Raw genomic sequence first — 20,946 nt, forward strand, 5'->3', positions numbered from 1 at the left:
TAATGAAACATGCAATGGATGTTGTTGAAGACCAGTATCTCTTATCTCTGGCAACTTTTACAAAAAAATTCTATAAACTCTATGGTGCATGAAAAAAATACAGTTTTGTACTGTTTAAATCAGTAGTTTTTTAACACATCAATTAAGTACATTACAAAGTAATATGTACATCATTAGATCTTCATCGAAATCATGACAAAGAATCAAAACATTGCCCTTACTGATTGTAAAAGCATACTTCAAGTTGACACTGATAGAAAACAATTGTTTCTTATGGAATGGTTTTGATGGACAATGAATGATTATGAAATTAAGCAGAACTACAGTGGCTACTTAAATGGTTTTAAAAGGTAACATTAAACTGGTTTTGCTGCCATAGTAGCTAATTATGACAGAATTTGTTTTTTTTGAAATGCTACAAACAGATACTTTTATTACAAAATTCTTCCAGTCATGATTGATTTTATCTAAACTGGAGCAAGAAAGGACAGACAAAATGAACATAACTAAACATGAAGAAAAAATCACACAAAACTGCAAACTCTGGTTAAAAATGACTTTAGGACAACCCTCTCAAAACACCATATTGTCAAACAGACAATATTCCTAGGCTGTGGCTTGTTTATTTGTACTCAAGAGCTGGTCTCATTGAGGAGCTTAGTGCTATACTTCTTTGTCTGCTGTTTTTACTGCAGTCAGTCCATTTACATGGGGATATGAGTCTTCAAATCTCTGTTTATGCGATAACAAGTACTTGAATAATTCATACACTGACCATGATATCCCAGTTGCCGGCATCTGAAATAGCATTCTTGCTCCAACTCCTTTGAAATAGCCTCTGAAGCCTTGATATTCATAAACAAGTCTGAATGCTGAAAACATCCCATTGACATAAGATACTCGTGTATGTGAGCAGCATTCTTGGGTGTTTAACAGTGTCTTGCATACATCTAATGGCATAGTACAGACTGCAGCCGCTGCTCCAGCTACACCACCAGAGATCATATGAGACAAAGGATCGTACACTCGTTCAGGGTTCATAGCATTTTGCATCACCTCATATGTCATAAAATGTATGCACTGAAAAGGTATGTTCATAGTCAGTTGAGTTGTAAAACTCCGATAGAAAGCAACAATACCCTCTTGTTTGTAAATCATATTCATACAGTGTAGACTTGACTTATATGGACTGTTGTACATCTGCATTCTCTGCTTTACCACTGAAAAAAAAGCCAAGCAAATATAGTTCCACAACCTATGAAATACCATTAAATCTTGAGCATAATTTGACCCTCCTATAAGTCAGACCCCCTTTGTCAATTTCTGGAACCTAGCCTTAACCTGCTAATAAGTTGGACTGACTTTTGACAACTGCATTCCAAATACTTCTTAATTACAATGAACCTGTTTGTTTTTATAACTTCAATAAATGTTGAAATAAAAAAATTACAAGCTAGAGTTGTTTTTATAGTAGTAAGTAAATAAAATATTCTTGACAAGCCTTACAATTTTTTTATGTTCATTCATATTTAATTTGGTACCACCAATAACCAAAAGAAGAACAATACAGAAAGTCAATGATACTATGAAAGTACTTTAATTCTATGATATCATTTTTTGTGGATTAGGGAAGAAACACATTTTGAGGGTTTTAATAATAAAAAAAAAAACAGAAGGGATTCTCCTTTTTTTTGGGAACCATAATTCTTGGTTTGGCATACCCCAAAAAACCATGAATATTGGTACCCCACAATCAATAGAACTTTCACAGTATTTGAAAATAACTCCATCCATATATTTCAGTAAGTTAAGCTGTTTGAACTAAAGAAAAAATAATGTTATGAGGAACTGTCATAACCAGCTAAAGTATCATATACTATTGTTTAGAATTATGGTACATCAATGGGTCATTTCTTTTTTAAATCTTTGTATTTTTGGCCATATGAGTGGACACAGGAAATAATAATACACAAAATGGATGAGTGAGAAATATGATTAAATTATAAAAGGTCAGTATGGTGGCCAAATAAACAAACTAGAGGCTCAAAAGAGCCTGAATTGCTCACCTGGTTAACCATTTGCTTATTTGAAAAACTTGAGGAATAAGACAGGCTAAGTTAAAATCAACTAAATTGCCAAATGCAGGAAATGCTTTTCATAGGATTTTCATGACCTGAACCAGAACTTTGCTAAAGGCAACAATTTTTAATTTTTTTTCAAAAACCTGTCTTACGACCCCTAAGTTCCATTTTCAGTATAGGAAGCCATATCTATTCACAGATTAAAAATCACAACAGTCATTTTGAGCACAATACACTAAAGAAATATTATGCTTATTTTCATTCAATGATCTTAAATGGTTTTAGAGAAGAAGATTTTCAAAGTTGTACATGTGAAGAAAAAAACAACAAAAAACTGTTTCATGGGTTGATACTCCTACATTAGTCAATGAATGGTTTTGAAAATTTCGGCATAGGTCCTTCTCATGATGCTTAACAATTTTACCATATGCCAGAAAATTGCTAAAGGCAATGGTTTTTGAGTTATTTGCAAAAAACTGCCATCTGACCCCTATGTTTTATTTTTAGTAACGGCAGCAATGTTTTTTCATGAATCAACAATCCCAACAGTCATTTTGTGTGGGATACCCTAAGGAACATAAATGCCAAATTTCATTGAATTCTGTGCAATGGATTTTGAGAAAAAGATTTTCAAAGTTGCACATGCAAAAAATGCAAAAAAACTGTTTCAGGGGCCGCAACTCCTACATCAAATGACCAATTGTTTTGAAAATTTCGGCATAAGTCCGTCTCATGATGCTAAACAATATTACCCTGACAGAAATTTGCTAAAGGCAACAGTTATTGAGTTATTTGCAAGAAACTGCCATCAGTCCCCTATGTTCTATTTTTAGTAACAGCGGCCTTGTTTTTTTATGGATAAAAAATCCCAACAGTCATTTTGTACAGAACACCCTAGGGAACAATCCTGCCAAGTTTAAAACCTGTCAGTCTAGTAGTTTCAGAGGAGATGATTTTTGAAAATTTGTCCATGACGATGATGACGGATGCCAAGTGATGGCATAAGCTTTTTTCAAGCAAAAAAAGAGAATATATGTTTAGCAGCAAAAGGTGGAAGATATGGTAATTCCTCCTAAAACTGACATTTACAATAAACATTTAGGTAAATGGTGTTAGTCTGGCGTTGCAAAGTTGGTTTCACATTCATGTCCAATGTTCAAGAATTCCCCCTTCCCATCATAAGAGGCAAGTGAAATTTTAGGTCAGGGAAAGTTATTTTTCAACAGATACTTAAGAAATTATAGAATTCTGATACGATATTTTAAGCTTGGAATTTTTTGATAAATGGAAAGCTGATTGTCATGTGGAACTTTCCCATGGAAAGTTAAAGTTATTCAAAAATTCCTAAAACGCTGATGTCAGTTCTTGAGCTTTCCATGTTTTCTAGCTGACAATTTTAGCTAGATTTTGTCTATGAGTGAAAACCCTTTTTACCTATTAAAAATTAAGTCCCAAAAATCTTATAGGTGAGTATATACAGTCATCACCAACCTTGTAGCAAAGGTAACAATAACTTGCTATTCATGATCAATTTTTAAATTCACTTACTGTAGATCACCTATCTCAGAATCTTACTAATGGTACTTTTAAGTCGCTAATATTGTTAGCGACTTCTTGCACTCCTAATTTCAGTACTTTACATTCACATATGATTTGCATAATTAAATATATATATATATATACATTGCCAGTTGTTTAATCTGGTTCCCTAGTCAATATCATAAAGACCCAAAGATCGCTAAATATCTGAGAGAAACTCGTACTTGTAGAACAAAAACATAACCGGTTGTTTTAATTGAAAAATATTCGGGTCAACACGGTTACAAAAGAGTTATCAAGGTAACCAAGATTCTAGCAAAAGCCACCCAATTTTAGAGCATATCCCAAGCAGGCCACTTCGAATATTGAAAGCAAGCCAAAATCAGTGGCATAGAATATTTGACAATTAGCGACTTGAAAGACTTCAGACTTTGATTATTTATCGGTGCTTGACAGAAAATAAATCTGATCCATTAAACTTACCATCAGCTGGGTTCATAACAGCATCATGTAATAATGTAGCCACCAATCCAGCTGAACCTGTATATAGAATTATATATTACTTCTATCTAATATGACATTAAATAACTAAATAACCAGGAAATAACTAATTAGCAGCTATGCTCAAGTGCATTATGTGTGACAGTCTGCTTCCAACTATTCCCCCTTTTCATGCTTAAAATCATTTAGCCCTAAAACAAATAAGAATAAAATTCAAAGGTAGCTTCATTTCATCAAGAAAACTGTTCCACAGAAAGTTTACATAACTGATATATTATGTCCAAAAGCATTTTAGAGCGATTCTACAGGTTAATATGGAAAGCTTAATATGGAAATATTAATATTAAAATTTTCAACATGCAAGCTTTGGCATGCATATTTAAATTTAAATTTTACCAAAGAGAGCGGAGAAATTATTGAAATCAAGAATAGGCAGGACAATCCGCTTCTCCAATGAAAACTGTTAAAACCTTTGGAAAATGTTAAATGGTTGGAAAACTGCAGAAATTTAATCCCCACCCTGTGGTTAAGTCACATGCACTTAAAAAGAGAGAAATATTTTAATTCTATCAAAATCAAGTCCTTGCTGGAAATCATCTTATCAGCTCTTTGACAAAAAAAAAAGAGAACCACTATGAATTAAACTTGTTGATTGCCTGAGAAATTGAGCTTGAAAAATATTTGTAAAGTTCAATCCACATATCTGATTACACTGATCAAACTAGAATCATGATCCTATTGGTCAATAGCCCTTCAGTTACATGTGCATCATTAATGAGTTAAGGAGAAAATTATTTGAAAAAGGATTAACAAGTAAACAAGTCATTTCTAAATTTTAAGGGAATTGTGATTACAAACACCCATATAGGCCAAAATATGTTTTCCCAAATGGGTTGCAAAAGCAGTTTTGAGTGGCTGCATCCGAAAATTGAAAAGTGGATCATAGATGACAATGGAGTAAATTACCGATATTATGGATAGTATATTAGTTTCCTAAGTCTAGTTGAGCTTAATTTAAACTTCGATAAAATAAATGTGATCTGTCTAAGTGTGTAAACTTGTATACATTGTGTTGATTTGTGCTGACACACACAATGTATTTTGAATATCTTGTGGTAATGTAATCACCAACTTTTAATACACTATATACTGACCTCAGCACTCAGTAAATGCAACTGCTGCATGTTAAACTAAAAAGTGAAAATCTAATACCACAACAAATTACAAAATATACAATGTATCTAAAATTAATATACAATAATCATTAAGACTTCATAAAGAAGTGACGAATTTCAGTGAAAGAGTAATCAAGGGAACAAAGGTTATAGCGGTAATCAAAAGAATGTAATCCAGGGACAAAGACCAAACATGGAAAACAGACATACACAACAAAGAACATAAAGTAACTAAAATCATACATACAAAATAACAAAAGCGAATGAGCAACTCGGACTCCACTAAAAACTGGGAGCATGTACATGTACTAGGTGCACTGGTAGGGTAAGCATCATCTGCTTTTCTAGAAACACCTGCAGAGTTGCTCATAAAAAGTCAAGTCCGGGGTAGACAAGGAAAGGAATACTATGACCCATTGAATAAATCAGTTTTCATGATGCAGATGGATACACCATAACGATCCACGAGTTCATGATGACGACCATAAAACTTCTGTAGTGATGACTTCAATCTTGTAGCAACATAACCCTGTTCCAGAAGCCTATTTGTTAGAGTTCTAGCGCGATACAAAAAGTCTGGCATAATGTATGAGTTGTGATATGAACACTCCATACACAGGTGCTGAAGAGATGTTGCCACAGATGAAAGGAGAGTTGACAATTCTGAACGAAAAGTCGTAAAGTTTGGTCAATAGTTTTCCTTTACCATCAATTTCTAAGTATAGGTCAAGATATGAGGCTGACTTCAACAGTGTCTGTAGTATCCTTTATCTCAAGTTCTTAGGGGTAGATGCGATGTATCAAATCCCCGAAATTAGGATTGTTTAAAGATAATACGTCATCTATATAGCGGAAACTGAGATTAAAGACAACAAATGGCAAATCAATGCATGAACTACATGTAATCTCACAGAAATGTAGCGTGTTACCTTTTCCAAATTCCACTTATATTTAAAAGTCTTAGTTCATATAATCTTGAAAACTGGAGGCCATAGAGGCATTATGAGCTTTGGCAACATAACATCACAATGAAAGTTAAGGAAAATGTAGGATGTCAGTGAAAATGGGTAATTGGTTGGAATGGTAACCCTGATGGGAAACAAAATTATGTTTTTGTAACTAATTGTACATGTACATGTACCGTTAGTCGATTTTTTTCACAAAGAGGTTAATGTATGAGCTGGTACATTGTACATGTTGCTGAATTTTTTACCCGAACAGTTAGATGTTTTTTATTAAATAGCAAAATACTAGACCAAAATATACCATGTGCAAAATGGTTTCCTTGATGACCACCAGATATGACTTTCTTCAATTTTTCATAGCAGGCAAAATAGAGGGCATGAGCAGGCCCAGCTCCACCTACAACTGCTGAAACACCACGCACAGTGTTTTTTACACCTTCATATCGCACAATCTTGTGAAAAGCATCAGCAATACTTCTGTAATCTGCCTTAGGATTAGGAATGAGTGACTGCATGCGTGTCTAAAAATACACAATGTAAATTTGTTACCTTAAATCTACAATTTATAAAACAAAAATTATATTTAAATTGTGTATGAGATTTAATATTTCTGACATCATAAACAAACTACAATGTGAAAGAATACCTGAGATTGATTTTTATTGTTGACCAAGTCTGTACAATATAAGTACCCTGTACATGTATGTACAAAAATAATAGAAACTCGAAGTAAAAACAATTTCTCAAATGGATATTCAACTGTTATACATGTATAAACAAGAGGCTCCGAGTAGCCTGAATCGCTCATCTGATCAATTTTGCCTTTCAAGGGCAATAATTCGAACAAGTTGTCAGACAATTTTGACCCAAAAGAAAACTTAGGTAGGACGTATCATAAGGATCATTTCAACAATTGAAAGTTTCATTCTTTCTATTATAATTCTCAAGATCCTGGCTGAAAACTGCTAAAAAAAGTCTTTTTACATGTACAACATTTTTTTGCCTTTCCATCTTTAATCCAATGCAGACTTTTGTAGGCCTTATCATAAGGATTGTTTGGGCAATTGAATAAATTTGGCTGAACTTAACAGTTTTGGAGATGTATGAGAAAACTTCTGTCTGACCCCTATGTTCTATTTTTAGTAACAGCTGCCATGTATTTCGACAGATCGAAAATTCCAAAACCAGCTCTATGCAGAATACCCTATGGAACATTCATAACAAGTTTGGTTCTAATTGGTCAGGTGATGTCAGAGAAGAAGAGTTTAAAAAAAAATGTTAACGATGACAGACAGACGGTGATGGATGCCAAGTGGTGGCAATAGCTCACATGGCCTTTGGTGAGCTTAAAACTTTCGGTATGGGATGTCAAGTAAGGAACTGTGTATTGTTGTACATCAACATATATGTACATGTAACCATAGAATAGATATTGACTCGGTACATGCAGAGTGGATTAATTCTCTACCACCCAGGTGGCCAAGTCTGACATGGGCAAAACACAAAATCTACCCAGGTAAAAGTTTTAGACAACAAGAATTTTTTTTCAAATATCCGAGTAAAAAAATGAAGCCTGACCTTACATTATTTGAATGTACTACTAATCTAAAGTTAAATATGCATGTACAGGTTGTAAGTATTTTTAAAAGGCTGTAGAAAACAACAAAGCTATTGGCACAGCTTACAGAATTTTGCGATGTTTGTACTAAATGAGCTATTAGCACCACAAAGCAATATGAACTTAATAGTTATTACATTGTACATGTACCTGCATCTTATTTAGCTTGAATATTCACTTAACTAAAATAATACATGTCTCAGAAGTAACAAAAGAGTGACTGTGACAGTGTCCTAGTGTTCTTCCTTTAACCAAACTAATCAAATTGTATAGTTAAACGTAAATATATCGCTTCAGTAAAAATATAAAATGTAACTTCATCTTTTCTTATAGTCTATATGGTCAGTTGGATGTACATATGTAATTTTCTCTGCTGTTCCACTGGCTGTTCAACAACCTAAACTGCCTTGAAAAAAAATATACATGTTGTAACTCTGTTTGTATTATCTAAATTGAAGCATAGCTTTTCTAAGACAGGAAAGGCAATCATCATCTCTTTTGGAATTCATGATTTCAGTGGAGTCAAAATGTGTTTACATCACAGGTTTCCCACCATCTGTAGACATGATACTTGTACATGTATATTTCCATAATCTGTTCAAATAATGAATCAAACCCACTTAAACTCAAAAAGAATATTGCTAGAGCTGCCCAAGTAAGGTGAAGCTCCCAGTGCTGCATGTACATGTATACGCAATATACAATGTAATTAAAACAAGCACTATCTTTAAAAAAAAGATAGCCGACCCAGTAAAATTTTGTACTTTGTAACTTGCAATTTTTATGGTTCCAATAATTTTTTTTTCGAATGCAATTCCAAATTTTCATGTCAAGTGTCAATATTTGTAGGGGATTTCCCCATGAGAGCTACAAAATCTAAATCTTCAATGTAATTAAAAGAAGCACTATCTTTTTAAAAAAAGATAGCCGACGCAGTAAAATTTTGTTCTTTTTAACTTCCAAGTTTCTACATCTCTTTCAAAAAAATAACACATGGCATGCAATTTTTACGGTTCCAATAAATTTTTTTTCCAATGCAATTCCAAATTTTCATGTCAAGTGTCACTATTTGTAGGGGATTTCCCCATGAGAGCTACAAAATCTAAATCTTCAATGAAAAATATTGACCAAAATTTACAACCAAATGCTAAAAAATTTGTGCATTAGATATTTGGACGTTGGTTCCCAAGCTCCCATATCCTGGACCTCCAAAATTCATTAGGGACCCCTGAAAAATCACAAATGAGGATTCCAGGCAACTTGTGAAAATTCTCAATCCAATTGCCGAAATCTACACTAGTACTACGAGTCAATTGTTGATTTGTCCAGCTTTAATCCAAGCTGTTGGCACAATAATACAACTGTTGAAATGTTTAGCATGTCATATTAACGACTAACAAAAATAGGGTGAAAAGATACTAAGAAAATCATAAAATAGATATTGTTACTAAATACTTCATAACTGTCCCGCTTTGAGTTATAATTTATTCAATTCCATTAGATGACCACACACAACGGAGACTTTTTGTTCTGGCCTTAACATGATGGCGGTCTCATCCTTGTTTGGACAATGTTTTATAGCTTATTACTGACAATATTTACAGTCCTGGTTGAGGGCTTCTTTGCAATTCCTATGTACACATTATCTAGAATACTTGGGACCTGTAAGTAGTTTCTTTTATTTTTGGAAAAGTGTTTTATTTGTAATTATCATAGTAATCATCAATTTAAAGCAGCAGAATTCAGAAGACTGCATTATTACTTCATAAAATTACCAAATAATATTTCTACATGATATCACCCATTCCTTGGACATACATGTAGCTGTAAATAAAAAAAAATAATACATCAACAAATGATCAATATGTACAAAATAAAAAAAAATAGGATGTACTGAATTTCTAAGGACATGACTAAATTTTTATTCTTACTGGAGTGCTCCGAATTAAAGATATACACTTGAGGAACAGAAACAGAATACATGTGTACATCGTATCTTACTACGAACCCCTGTTATGCCTCATTGAATTTTACAACTAAAACAATATACAAATGGTCAGTGTTGGCTAGGTCTTAAACACTGTTTATGTCCAAGTTTCACTCAGTTCAGACCTAAGTGTTAGAGAACCATCCAAACTCCGAGTGTAGTGTACATGTTGTATTTTGTAATAAACAAGCCAAACAACAATATTTTAATGAATTTGAAGGACCTGTCATGGTTTACTTTGGTACTCAGGATTATTTTGCACATAAAGACCTCCATGAACATTGACTTAACATAGATGGTATGTATATGCGCACACGTACATGTACCATGTAGTTATAAAATGTTCATAGAAAAGCTGTAGTTACTATGAATATACACATTTTGTTTTATGTAACTAAGCCAAATGTACTTTTCTAAATTACTATCTTGAGTCTTAAATTATCACTTGAAAATGAATTAAAATGTAGAGTTTATTTTACATGTACATATATTCATACATCTTAGCTGGTACATACCTGCTAACTTACACGATTTAATCGTGTTTTCACGATTTTGAACATCTGTCCCACTAACATGATTTTTCAGGTCAAATTTGACCCAAAACCTGACTTTGTCAAAATTACCTAAAAACTCCGAAATCAAACCCCAAAATTTGTGTTTCAATCTCATTTCTTTAATTAGAAGCATCATAAATCTGACAAAAGGTGTTTATTGCGGTCTAAATAGGTAAGGGTACGTTTTATGATGGGTAAATAATCCCGAAAATGAATCCCACTTGGATCCACCACCATTTCATGAACATCCATCATTTTCTAAAGACTAATTTCTACTCCACAATTAATTTGACAATATTGTCACTTAAACAGGTCTCAAAGGAGTATGTTCAGAAAATGTCAAAATCAGCCCCAAAAACTAAAGTGTTTCTAATAAATTTGATAATTGTATAATTTACTATTTGAATTTATGCCTTCGTTAAAAAACAAAGTTTCATGGCTGTTAATACCTGTCTTTCACTAAAATTGTAGATGAAAATAAAGCAAAATCAGAAAATAAAGTTGAATTGTGTTAAAACAGCTTATTTAATGAGACATTTTTATGTAGAAAATATAGAGCGCATTTGTCCAACTCTTTGATATTTACACAAAAATTGCCTTCTATACTATCACAACTTCTGACGAAAGATCCTGTTGTTCATAGCTTGCGCTCTATATTTTTGGATTCAAAAATATATCCCTAATCCTCTCATTTTTGTGAAAATTCCATGAAAACTTCGTGGAAGTAGTGTTTTGTACCCTCCTTGTGACTAAATTATGACCCAATAGCTTGTATTTTCTGTATACTAGTATTCAGATAATATTTTAGCTTTAAAAAAGGCAATTAGAAAATTTCAAATTGTAAGTTGAAATTTCGTGAAAATAGTAGGCCTGAAACAAGAGTTAGTGAATTTACTCCTTTGTAGAACCACCTATGTAAACAAATTTTAAAATTATCATTGTTTATACAACATGAGTTACCTCCCCTGTAGTCTTCACATTCTCTGTAATTTCTACAGTGCAGTAGTTTTCCCAAAATTTTTGTTTTGCAAAAGTTAAAAGAAATACTATTCCTTTTAAATAGTGATGATTTTGGAAATTCAGTAGCAACATTCTTTGATATTTGTTACATTTCCTCACATACTGCATCTCAAGGTATGCATTTAATGAAAAGTAAGAGTAGCCCAAGTTTCCTTCTATCTACTCTCAAGAAACTACACAGTATCATAGTGTCCGAAAATACAGGTTAGGTTTGATTGGGCCAAAAAACTAACTATACTGTAATTCTTCAAGTTCAAAACTTTAATGCAAACCCCCCTTCAACTGACATTAATGGAAAGAGGAAATATGTGCTACGTGTAAATGTATTTTCAAATAGTGGAAATGAATTTGAATGTAAATAAAAGCTTTCTTACTTATTTTTATTTTTTCGAATTTTATAAAAATTAAAAATTTTAATTAGGTTTGGAGGAATCCAACACAAAAAAGAAGAGGCTTACAAACTTTAATCTGTTAAATATGATTATGCATATGTTGTTCAACTGAAAAAGGCCCTTTAATGCTACAGTGATTGTCTCATTCATGCATTACTACAGTAAACCCCATGCAGTTTTGAAAATATGTCCCAAAATGTTGGTTCACACATCGCCCCACATAAAAACCACCATGGGGATTTTCAAAAGTTGGCAGATCTGCTTGTATTTATAGGTACTAGGACACAATTAATTTCATAGTGCATTTCAACAGACCCATCTTGACATAAAAAAATTCCACTGCTTCAAACTCAGTGAAACTTTACCAAATTGGAAACATGTGTAAAAGCAGATTACTATAAGAGTGCCAGAAAAATCATTTTTTATTTTTAGCAACTTTGCTTCGGAAACTCCATAGACATGAAAAGTGACCACTGCCAAATGTCCTAAATTTTAACCTTCTTCCATAGGACCAAATCGCAACTTCCACATAAAATTACAGAATGAAAAAAATCCCTTGTAAATTTGATCCCTGCCTTACATCTCTGCAGTAAATACTAAGCAATAAAGTTTATGACAGCAAAGAAAAAAAATCAGGAAGAAACACACTAAAAAAAAGGAACTATATTCGTACATAACGAAAAGTCAAGGGAAATTAATTGTGATCTTGTACCTATTAGATCGACTTATTTTGAAACTCAAATAAAGGCTTCATCTGTGGAAAGTTTATTTATTTCTGAGTCTAACTGCAAAGTTTTACAGAAATTTGTTGAAAAATAAATGATTTATGGCAAGTTTTATATCAATGGTATATGTCGCAACTTCAACTTTTTGCAGACTGGGTGAAGAAGTGTCCTCTAAATAGCCTCAATTCAAATATTTGACAGATTTTCTCTTTTTTTTTCTTTATTTCCATTGCATTGCACGTTTCTTAAGTAGAAAACACCAGCTAGTCAGGTTTTCATCTGATTTAAGACAGAAATATGTGTTTTAATACATGACATTGCAGTATTAGAGCATTTTCACCTAGTGTAGGGGTACTTATATAAAAACTCATTTTTAGAAGCTAAAAAAGAATGAATCAATCAAAACTTACTTCCTAAGTGCTGTAGACACATTAAATGTACTTCAAAAACAACCAGAGACAGTGTTTTAGAGTAAACTATCAGATGGGGTAATTAAAATCAAGCCAGGACCAGGGTTGTAAAACTGCAGTTTTGGGTAAATACAGTCGAACTTCACTCGTTCGAACACCCGGGATTTCTCGAACACAATTCAAAGTACCAAAATTTTCTCCATATAATCAATATAACCATGGATTTCTCGAACTTTGATTTCTCGAACACTTGAACTGACTAGTCAGTCTGTTTGGTAAAAAATCTTAAGAGAATAACCCTCACTAATTCGAACTCGTCAGCCATTTTGTCAGCTTGGGTAATAAAAGGTGTGAAAAACTGAAACCCTATCATTAATCAGTGTCATTTTAGTTAGTTACAGGTAACACTAAAGTCATCACTAATTAGGTAGTTTTGATCTTAACATAGTACTGATTGAAGTTCGAGAATGTTCCAAAGTCGGTATGATGAATGCATGAAAGAAATTGGATGAAAACAAATTGTTGACCAAGGAACCCGAAATCTGAACATTTTTAAAAGCGAACACATTTTTAATGTCCACAAATCAACATAATCTTCCGAAAGCAAATGAAAAGAATCCACAAACCAACACAACTTCGTAGGAAGTAAGTAATTTCTAACAATAAAGTCGAAACTTGGACTGGCAACGAAAAGAAATCCGGAAATATACGACCTTCAATTTCTTGAACTCCCGATAACTCGAACACATTTCAATAGTCCCTTGGAGTTTGAACTGCTGAGGTTTGACTGTATGCCATTTACACTAAGATTTCATCCCTACAGCCACAAAATAGTGAAAAGATATTTTAAAATGCATGTTTTGATGCTTATGTGGTACATATGAACTCAACTGGATGTTTCTTTTTCATATCAGGTCATTTTTTTTTCTGCTTTGAGGCTTTTTGGTGTATGACCGGCTCCAAAATAACTGTTTTTCTTCAACTCAGTAGGGGTTTAGTAGCACAATTTCACAATAAATGTACAAGAATGGGAAATCATGGTTGTTTTGACATTTTTAAGACATTTCTCTCTCTCATATTCCAGAATTTCATACAAATGCAGTGCAAGGGAGTATTCCAAGAGGTTGAGACAATTGACTAACACTGTAATTTCGACAAATGACCTCTGCTGCAGGTTAAAAACAGATTCTAAATGTAAAAATTTTTACCTTTACCCTGTCCAATGCTTATGAATAGTGTTTATCTGCTCTTCTTATGATATGTGCAAAAAAAAAACCTCAAAATGAGACAATAACTAGCTTATTTGTCCAATTTTACCCTGATCCCATAAGCAATTATTAGTTTTACATTGAAAATCCCATAGAAACCCATTTTTGGACTAAAATACAAAAAGATGAGAAAAGAAATTTTTTTGCCACATTTTATGTTTATTCCATGAATTCTGAGAAAAAAAAAACCCAAAACATATCAAAATAACATGTTTTACAAAAATGTGACCCCTCTTATAGGTACGAGGACACAATTAATTTCGTAGTACATTTCAACAAATCCATCTTGACATATAAAAAAATTCCACCACTTCAAACTCAATGAAACTTTACCAAATTGGAAACATGTATAGAAGCATATTCTTATGAGAGTGCCAGAAAAATTCACCATCATTTTTTATTTTTAGCAACTTTGCTTCGGAGACCCAATAGACATGAAAAGTGACCATTGCCAAATGTCCTAAATTTTGACCTTCTTCCATAGGATCAAATCACAACTTCCACATAAAATTACAGAATGAACAAAAATCCCTTGTGAATTTGATCATTGCCCTACATTTCTGCAGTAAATACTAAGCAATAAAGTTTATGACAGCAAAGAAAAAAAATCAGGATGAAACAGACTAAAAAAAAGGAACTATATTCATATACAAAGAAAAGTCAAGGGGAATTAATTGTGATCTTGCACCTGTAGTCAGTACTAATTGAATCTCCTACTTCTTAACCTTTACAGAATAGTCTCCCTTGGTATTATTTAACATGCCATAAAACTCAAAGATAAACCAACTAATGATACTAAGAGAAAATGTGATCAGTTAGCTCTGCTTCTTTGAGGACACAGTTTTAGTTAACAATGTACAACTATTAAGCAATGATTGATGACATTCTGTCAACACTTGTCAAAGCATACACAAGGTTAAAGCGTTTCAATGACATAGACAGATGTTTGCAACATATTTTTCATCAGAAATCCAAGTTTAATATCGGTACACATGATTTCTTTACATCATTATCCATTATGTTATTTTCGCACCTTGACACAGTCTACAGGGTACATAACACTGTGTTCAAGAACCCCTGCTGCCGCGCCTGCAACCATATGATCCACACTGCTACTTGTCGGTGGTAAACTTTCATATGGGTCTGAATCGTCCATATCACACCCTAAAAGTCGTATAGTCAATTAAATCAATCCAATTGAAGATCACATTATCAGGTTTTTAAACATTTTCATCATAGAAATGTGGCATAACATCTAAATACTATCTCTTTTTCTTGTAACCCTAAAGTGCAACATGTGGCAGAACAAAAACATTTATATGACGTTGTGTAAATGCGGGATCACTACGTCTATTTTCCGGATATACAGTTATTTTTTATTATTGATTTTATATGTTGAATGGTTTTGTTGAGTGAACGTGACTACGTTTAAAAAAAGCTAAGGAAACGTTTACATTACAAAAATAATTTTACTTCATTATCATTAGATTATCCGGGTAAACCCGTTGCTCCCTATACGAATCTAAAAGTCTTGTCATAACAAAATCATAGTAATCATTGATATGATACGCGGACATTAAGAACATGTACAGTTGTCAAAACAAATGTCATAATACTTGTTATATCATAATAACGCAACACATTTATTTACTAGTTTATTTATGGACATTTATACGCGGCTTTTCGCAAAAAAGGGTTGAAGAACAACCCAGCGGGGATTCAACGTTGTTTCAACGTGTTTTAACTGTTGAAACAACGTTACGTATTTCCACTTTCAACTGTGGTCGTTGAAACAACGTTGAAAATTGGTTGACTTGTTGAAATTTCAACAGGAAAGCAACGTTGAATTTTGGTTGACTTGTTCAACGTTGAAATTGCTACTTTGAATCGACATTGAATTTACGTTGCTATTTTCAACGTTGAATTAACAATGTTGAATCAACTTTAAAGTTTAAGACAAATCCAACCAACCAGTTCAGACGTTAGAAATTGTACTGAAATGTTCCCAAATATAAAGGCATAAGCTTCTAAAATATAGGTCACCGTGCTTTTAATGAAGATATAGGCTAAATACCACTAATTCCACTTCCCATAGGCTTCTATGCTAATTTCACAATATTCAATGGCTTCTCTGGACTTGACCTTAACTTTAACCTGCAGAGGACTATATATCAGCATGATTCTACATATGTCAGCTCACAATCCTCAGAATGGCATGTGGGGTTAGCAGACTTGCAGTGCAGTACTGGTCACCGGAAGTGAAGGGTCTATAAATAGCATGGGAAATCCCAGTGTTTTCACAAGATATGGGTATATTTAAAAATCATTATGGAGATTAGGCTTCACATCACAAGAAGCAAAATGCACCTATAAAATGTACAGAAATGTTTTTCCTTTCACAGCACTATGAGGAACAGGGGTAATTTCTGCGTAGGACTATTTTTGCGTACGTTCCAAATGCTCATTGGTTGAATTGGTGGTCTGTAACCTATAGCAATTCAAAATTCGTAAAATCGTGAGTTTTTGTCATTTCCGACTTAAATTCAGGCTTCTATATGATCTGGTCAATATTTTTACGAATGACACATATCATACACCAGTAGATCAGAAATGGTCTCTACCTTATTCCTACGAAATTAAAAACAATATACAATGAGTTTTATCCACCTAAAAAGAACATTATATTGTTTCCCGCTAAATCAAAAACTAACTTTTGAACCACAGATATCTGGAATACTTCTCACGTTAAGATTTTTTTCAAACTTGCCGTATGAGAAAGATACATTAGCTGATGGTATAAACTTCTTAAAAGTGGGGGTCACCGATATCGATGAAATAAGAAAGTTAGTCACATTTGTGTACCATTTCTGAAGAATTTTGTTTGCTTATGGACGTTTCCTATTCCAAGTGTTATATTGGATGAGTAATCAAGGGAACCAAGATTCTAGCGGAAATCAAAAGAATGTAATCCAGAGACAAAGACCAGACATGAAAAAAAAGACAAACACAACAGAGAACATAAAATAACTGAAATAATACATACAAAGTATCAAAAGTAAATGAGCAACTCGGTTTCCTCTAAAAACCTGGAGCATGGACCAGGTGCACCGGTACCGTTAGCGTCCTCTGCTTATCTAGAAATACCCGCCAAGTTGCCCATAAAAAAGTCATGGATAATTGAAATAAGGTTGAGGTATATCAACGTTGATAAGAAGTTCAAGGCTCAACGCTGATACTGCGTTGAAGTATCAACGATATGCCAACGTTGAATCTTAACGTCGCCACAACTTTCATATGAAACTAAAATTCAAAGTTGATTCAACGTTGAAAATCGTGGAAGAATAACGTTGTTTCAATGCTGATTAAACGTTGAATTGTCTGATGGGAAGCGGGTAAGCACCACGCCATTACTTCACGTGACGTTATCATGTACAATGTAATTGTGTATTAAATTATATTGTTATGTCATTTCCCCTATGGGCCCTCGATACTTTGAACTTTGGGCCTTGTATCAGGAACAAAAGTTAATAGATAAGGTATAAATATGCCCGGCGTATTTGATATATTACGTTAATTATATATAAACAAAATATTATGTGTTTTGATTGTACCTTTTAATTTGATGATGTAAACATGTATTTTCTTATAGAATAGAGTTTAATTCTGAAATATGTAATAAATATATTTATGTATATTTAGGTCTCTGTTATAACATTATCAATGGTTATGATTTTTATCACTATGATTCGGGTACGTAGTTTTAGATGGATTATAGGTGCAATTATTGTTTCTTCATAGTTTTAACGTCCATAGACAGTAAAATATAAACATTCGTTAAAACAAAATTTCAGTTTAAATTTTTGGCGGTATAATAGATACAATCCTTGGTGTTACTAAATATGACACAAACACCAAACATGGAACATTCATTACAGACGCGTTTTCAAAGGACGAGGAGTCTGAAAACTAGTAACATATCGAAATAAAAAGCTACTACTAGCACTGCATGATACAACCGTATCATGTTTGACCCTGTAGGTGGGGACTGATATGAATTTGACATATGCAAACGATGGTTGATTCTCTAAACATAAGTTTTAAGTAACACTCCAGCTAAGAATCATGCAAAATGCGATTCATGGGTGAAAAGCTTACGTATTTTTATTTTTGATATTTTGTTTGAATTGCCATAGTAAACAGAAATTAACATTCGGTTTTTCATATAACCCGTGTTCTTAGGAGATAAAAATTATATAGAATGCATTGTAGATTTCAAAATTATTGGAGATAACTCTGTAAATGACACTCAAATACAATAGAATCTATTGAATTTTCAATGTTTATTATCTTCTAAGAGCAGACAGATTGGAACAAATAATTATATGTTTCATAATATACACCCATAAAACAACTTAATATGGCCTTTTTTTATTCTTACAAAGACTACTACTTAACATATATTTAACTGTTTACCACTTTTGTGCACCAAGGCGTTTGAAACTAAATTGTCTGATATCCCCCCCCCCAAAAAAAAAAAATACCTAAGGATATCAAGCGGTATCGAAATAAAAAAAGGTTCCCGTTTAGGCGGACCCCATGTTGGGTCCATATTCCTTGAAAATAGTAAATAATAGCTCTAATTTATTGACATACTACCCAAAGCCCTAGATTAGATCTACAGTTTGGTAAAAAAAAATCATTCCTATCCTATAACAAAACAAAATTTCTACAAACCCCTAAACTGACGTTTTTACCCATTCAACCACTCGGTGCATTACATTTGCGAACTTTTTTCATTACGTTTGCGAACTTTTTTTGTTACACTTGCGAACTTTTTTATTACATTTGCGAACTATTTTATAACTTAACATTTGCGAACTTTTTGAAAATATGCACCTTTACAATGCTTTAGCCATGCCTTTGTGATGAAAGTAGGATTACAAGTAGGATATATAGCACTATTTAATTTATTAAAATATGCATTTCTGAAATGAACAAAAAACAAACACACATGCACATGGAATGACAACTAACATTTAAAAATATTTAAATAAAATAGCCTCAATTAAATCAGTGTGTCACAATTTTGCAAGTCGGATGGGGCGGCAGACTTAAAACCAAGGGTTTTCACGAAAGAAACTCTGTCAATAATACCCGTCGTGAACTGTTCTAACTTCTTCAGGAGAAAATCTAGTTTTTCTTTTTCTGCTTTTCTCGGAAGCGATATTGTTTCGACATCTCGTAATTTTATATAGTTCACAGCCTGAATTTGAAGCAATACTTCAAGGAACACACAGACAGATGGATGTGCTGAGCTTTACAGTTTTACAACGTGCATCTCTAAGATTGATCACCTGTCTTTTTCAAAGTTTTCAGGAACCGAAATGTATAGCCGTCAAGTTTTAAACATTGTTCCCCTATTTGTCTCAATGATGGTGAAAACCATTGTTCAGTAAGATCGTACGTAGTTGTGCTTAAGTGACCAGTTAATTAGAATTACAAGTTAATATGGGAGACGAAAACAAAGAAGCATGCATATAGCCGATGAAATGTGAAAGAGTGATTAGTTAGCGAAAATAAAAACAGATCACACCATATATCTGAACTGTTATATAAATATGTTAATTTTACAAATGGTTCGCAAATGTAATGGAAAAGAATTTCGCAAATGTAATGCTCCCCGACCACTAATTACTCGAAAGCGGTATAAGGTAACACAAATCTGACGATAAACAAAAAAAGTTTGATCTGTTGGATATTGCCCCACTTTCGAAATGGTCTGTGATCAATTAAATCTATTGATACCATATATTGACAGAATTATTAGGGAACACAATGAGCACAGGAATCATCAATATAAGATGAAAAATAAACAGAACACAATGGTTTTAATTCAACACCAATTTCCCCCTTTTGGCCCTCGATCAGTTCTGAAACGTCACGGTAGGGACAACAAAGCCCAATCGAAACAAGAATCTTTCTTAGTGCTTATTAACTTAACATTGTAGTTAAGTGCGAAATTTCACAAAATTTTGCGTTTCAACGGCATTTTTGTTTAAATTTAGGTGATGTTAGTACGCATCCATAGAATCACCCAGCGCAGTCGAGTAAGATATAAGTTTAGTAACGAATCAATTTCAATGCAATCGGTTCTGTCAAATTCCATTTCACTTGCAAACTTCCCTGTAAGCTTAAGGACCTCTTATACTATAACAAATTGATTTACGAACTAGGAAAAAAACTTCGTCACACTCGTTAAATCTGGGCGTTCTTCGGCACTCGTGATCATATTTTGGTTATTCACTCTTTCATATAGTTCTTTTTCATATTTTCGACTTTGGCTTCGTTTTTTTTTAGCAAAAGGGAGTAACTTTCTACAAATTTGGACAAGGTAAACAAGGTAAAGTAGACTTCAAGTTCAAATATTTAATTTATTAGAGCCGCGGTAAGCAATTGGATTCTTTTGAATAACTTATTTCAAACAATTCCGGTACTAACCGAAGTGAAAATAATTTAAGTTTCCAAGAAAATGTTAACTGTTTTCTCTTTCCCCAATGAGACCGCCAACCAGGTTGTCGGGTGTTGGTGGGTTACGTTCCTTTGAAAAACTTGCTGAAATGGCTTGTATTCCGTAAATATGAAAAACGACTTTTAATTATCTTATTATTATTATCCAACCAAATTAATAAGCATATATATTTCGCAGTAAAA

The 20,946-nt window shown here is 33.1% G+C and overlaps 1 protein-coding gene across 2 annotated transcripts; it reads right to left on the reverse strand.

Moving 5' to 3' along the window:
* Positions 1-401: 401 nt before the first annotated feature.
* On the reverse strand, positions 402-15,569 carry LOC148622292 (mitoferrin-1-like). Of its 2 annotated transcripts, XM_088572051.1 has the most exons (5): positions 15,269-15,399; positions 9,655-9,703; positions 6,563-6,782; positions 4,104-4,160; positions 522-1,220 (listed from the first exon to the last, which is right to left on the reverse strand). In XM_088572051.1, exons 3-5 carry the CDS (start codon positions 6,774-6,776, stop codon positions 664-666), a joined length of 828 nt encoding a protein of 275 aa, XP_088428177.1. In that variant the 5' UTR covers positions 6,777-6,782; positions 9,655-9,703; positions 15,269-15,399; the 3' UTR covers positions 522-663. The 2 variants fall into 2 exon arrangements, with proteins under 2 accessions (XP_088428176.1, XP_088428177.1); XM_088572050.1 differs by lacking the exon at positions 9,655-9,703 and having other exon boundaries at positions 402-1,220; positions 15,269-15,569.
* Positions 15,570-20,946: the final 5,377 nt, after the last annotated feature.

The sequence above is a fragment of the Perna viridis genome, chromosome 3 (genome assembly GCF_037379345.1).
Source record: "Perna viridis isolate PV_CMFRI_1.1 ecotype Kerala chromosome 3, ASM3737934v1, whole genome shotgun sequence".
NCBI classification, from domain to species: Eukaryota; Metazoa; Mollusca; class Bivalvia; order Mytilida; family Mytilidae; genus Perna; species Perna viridis.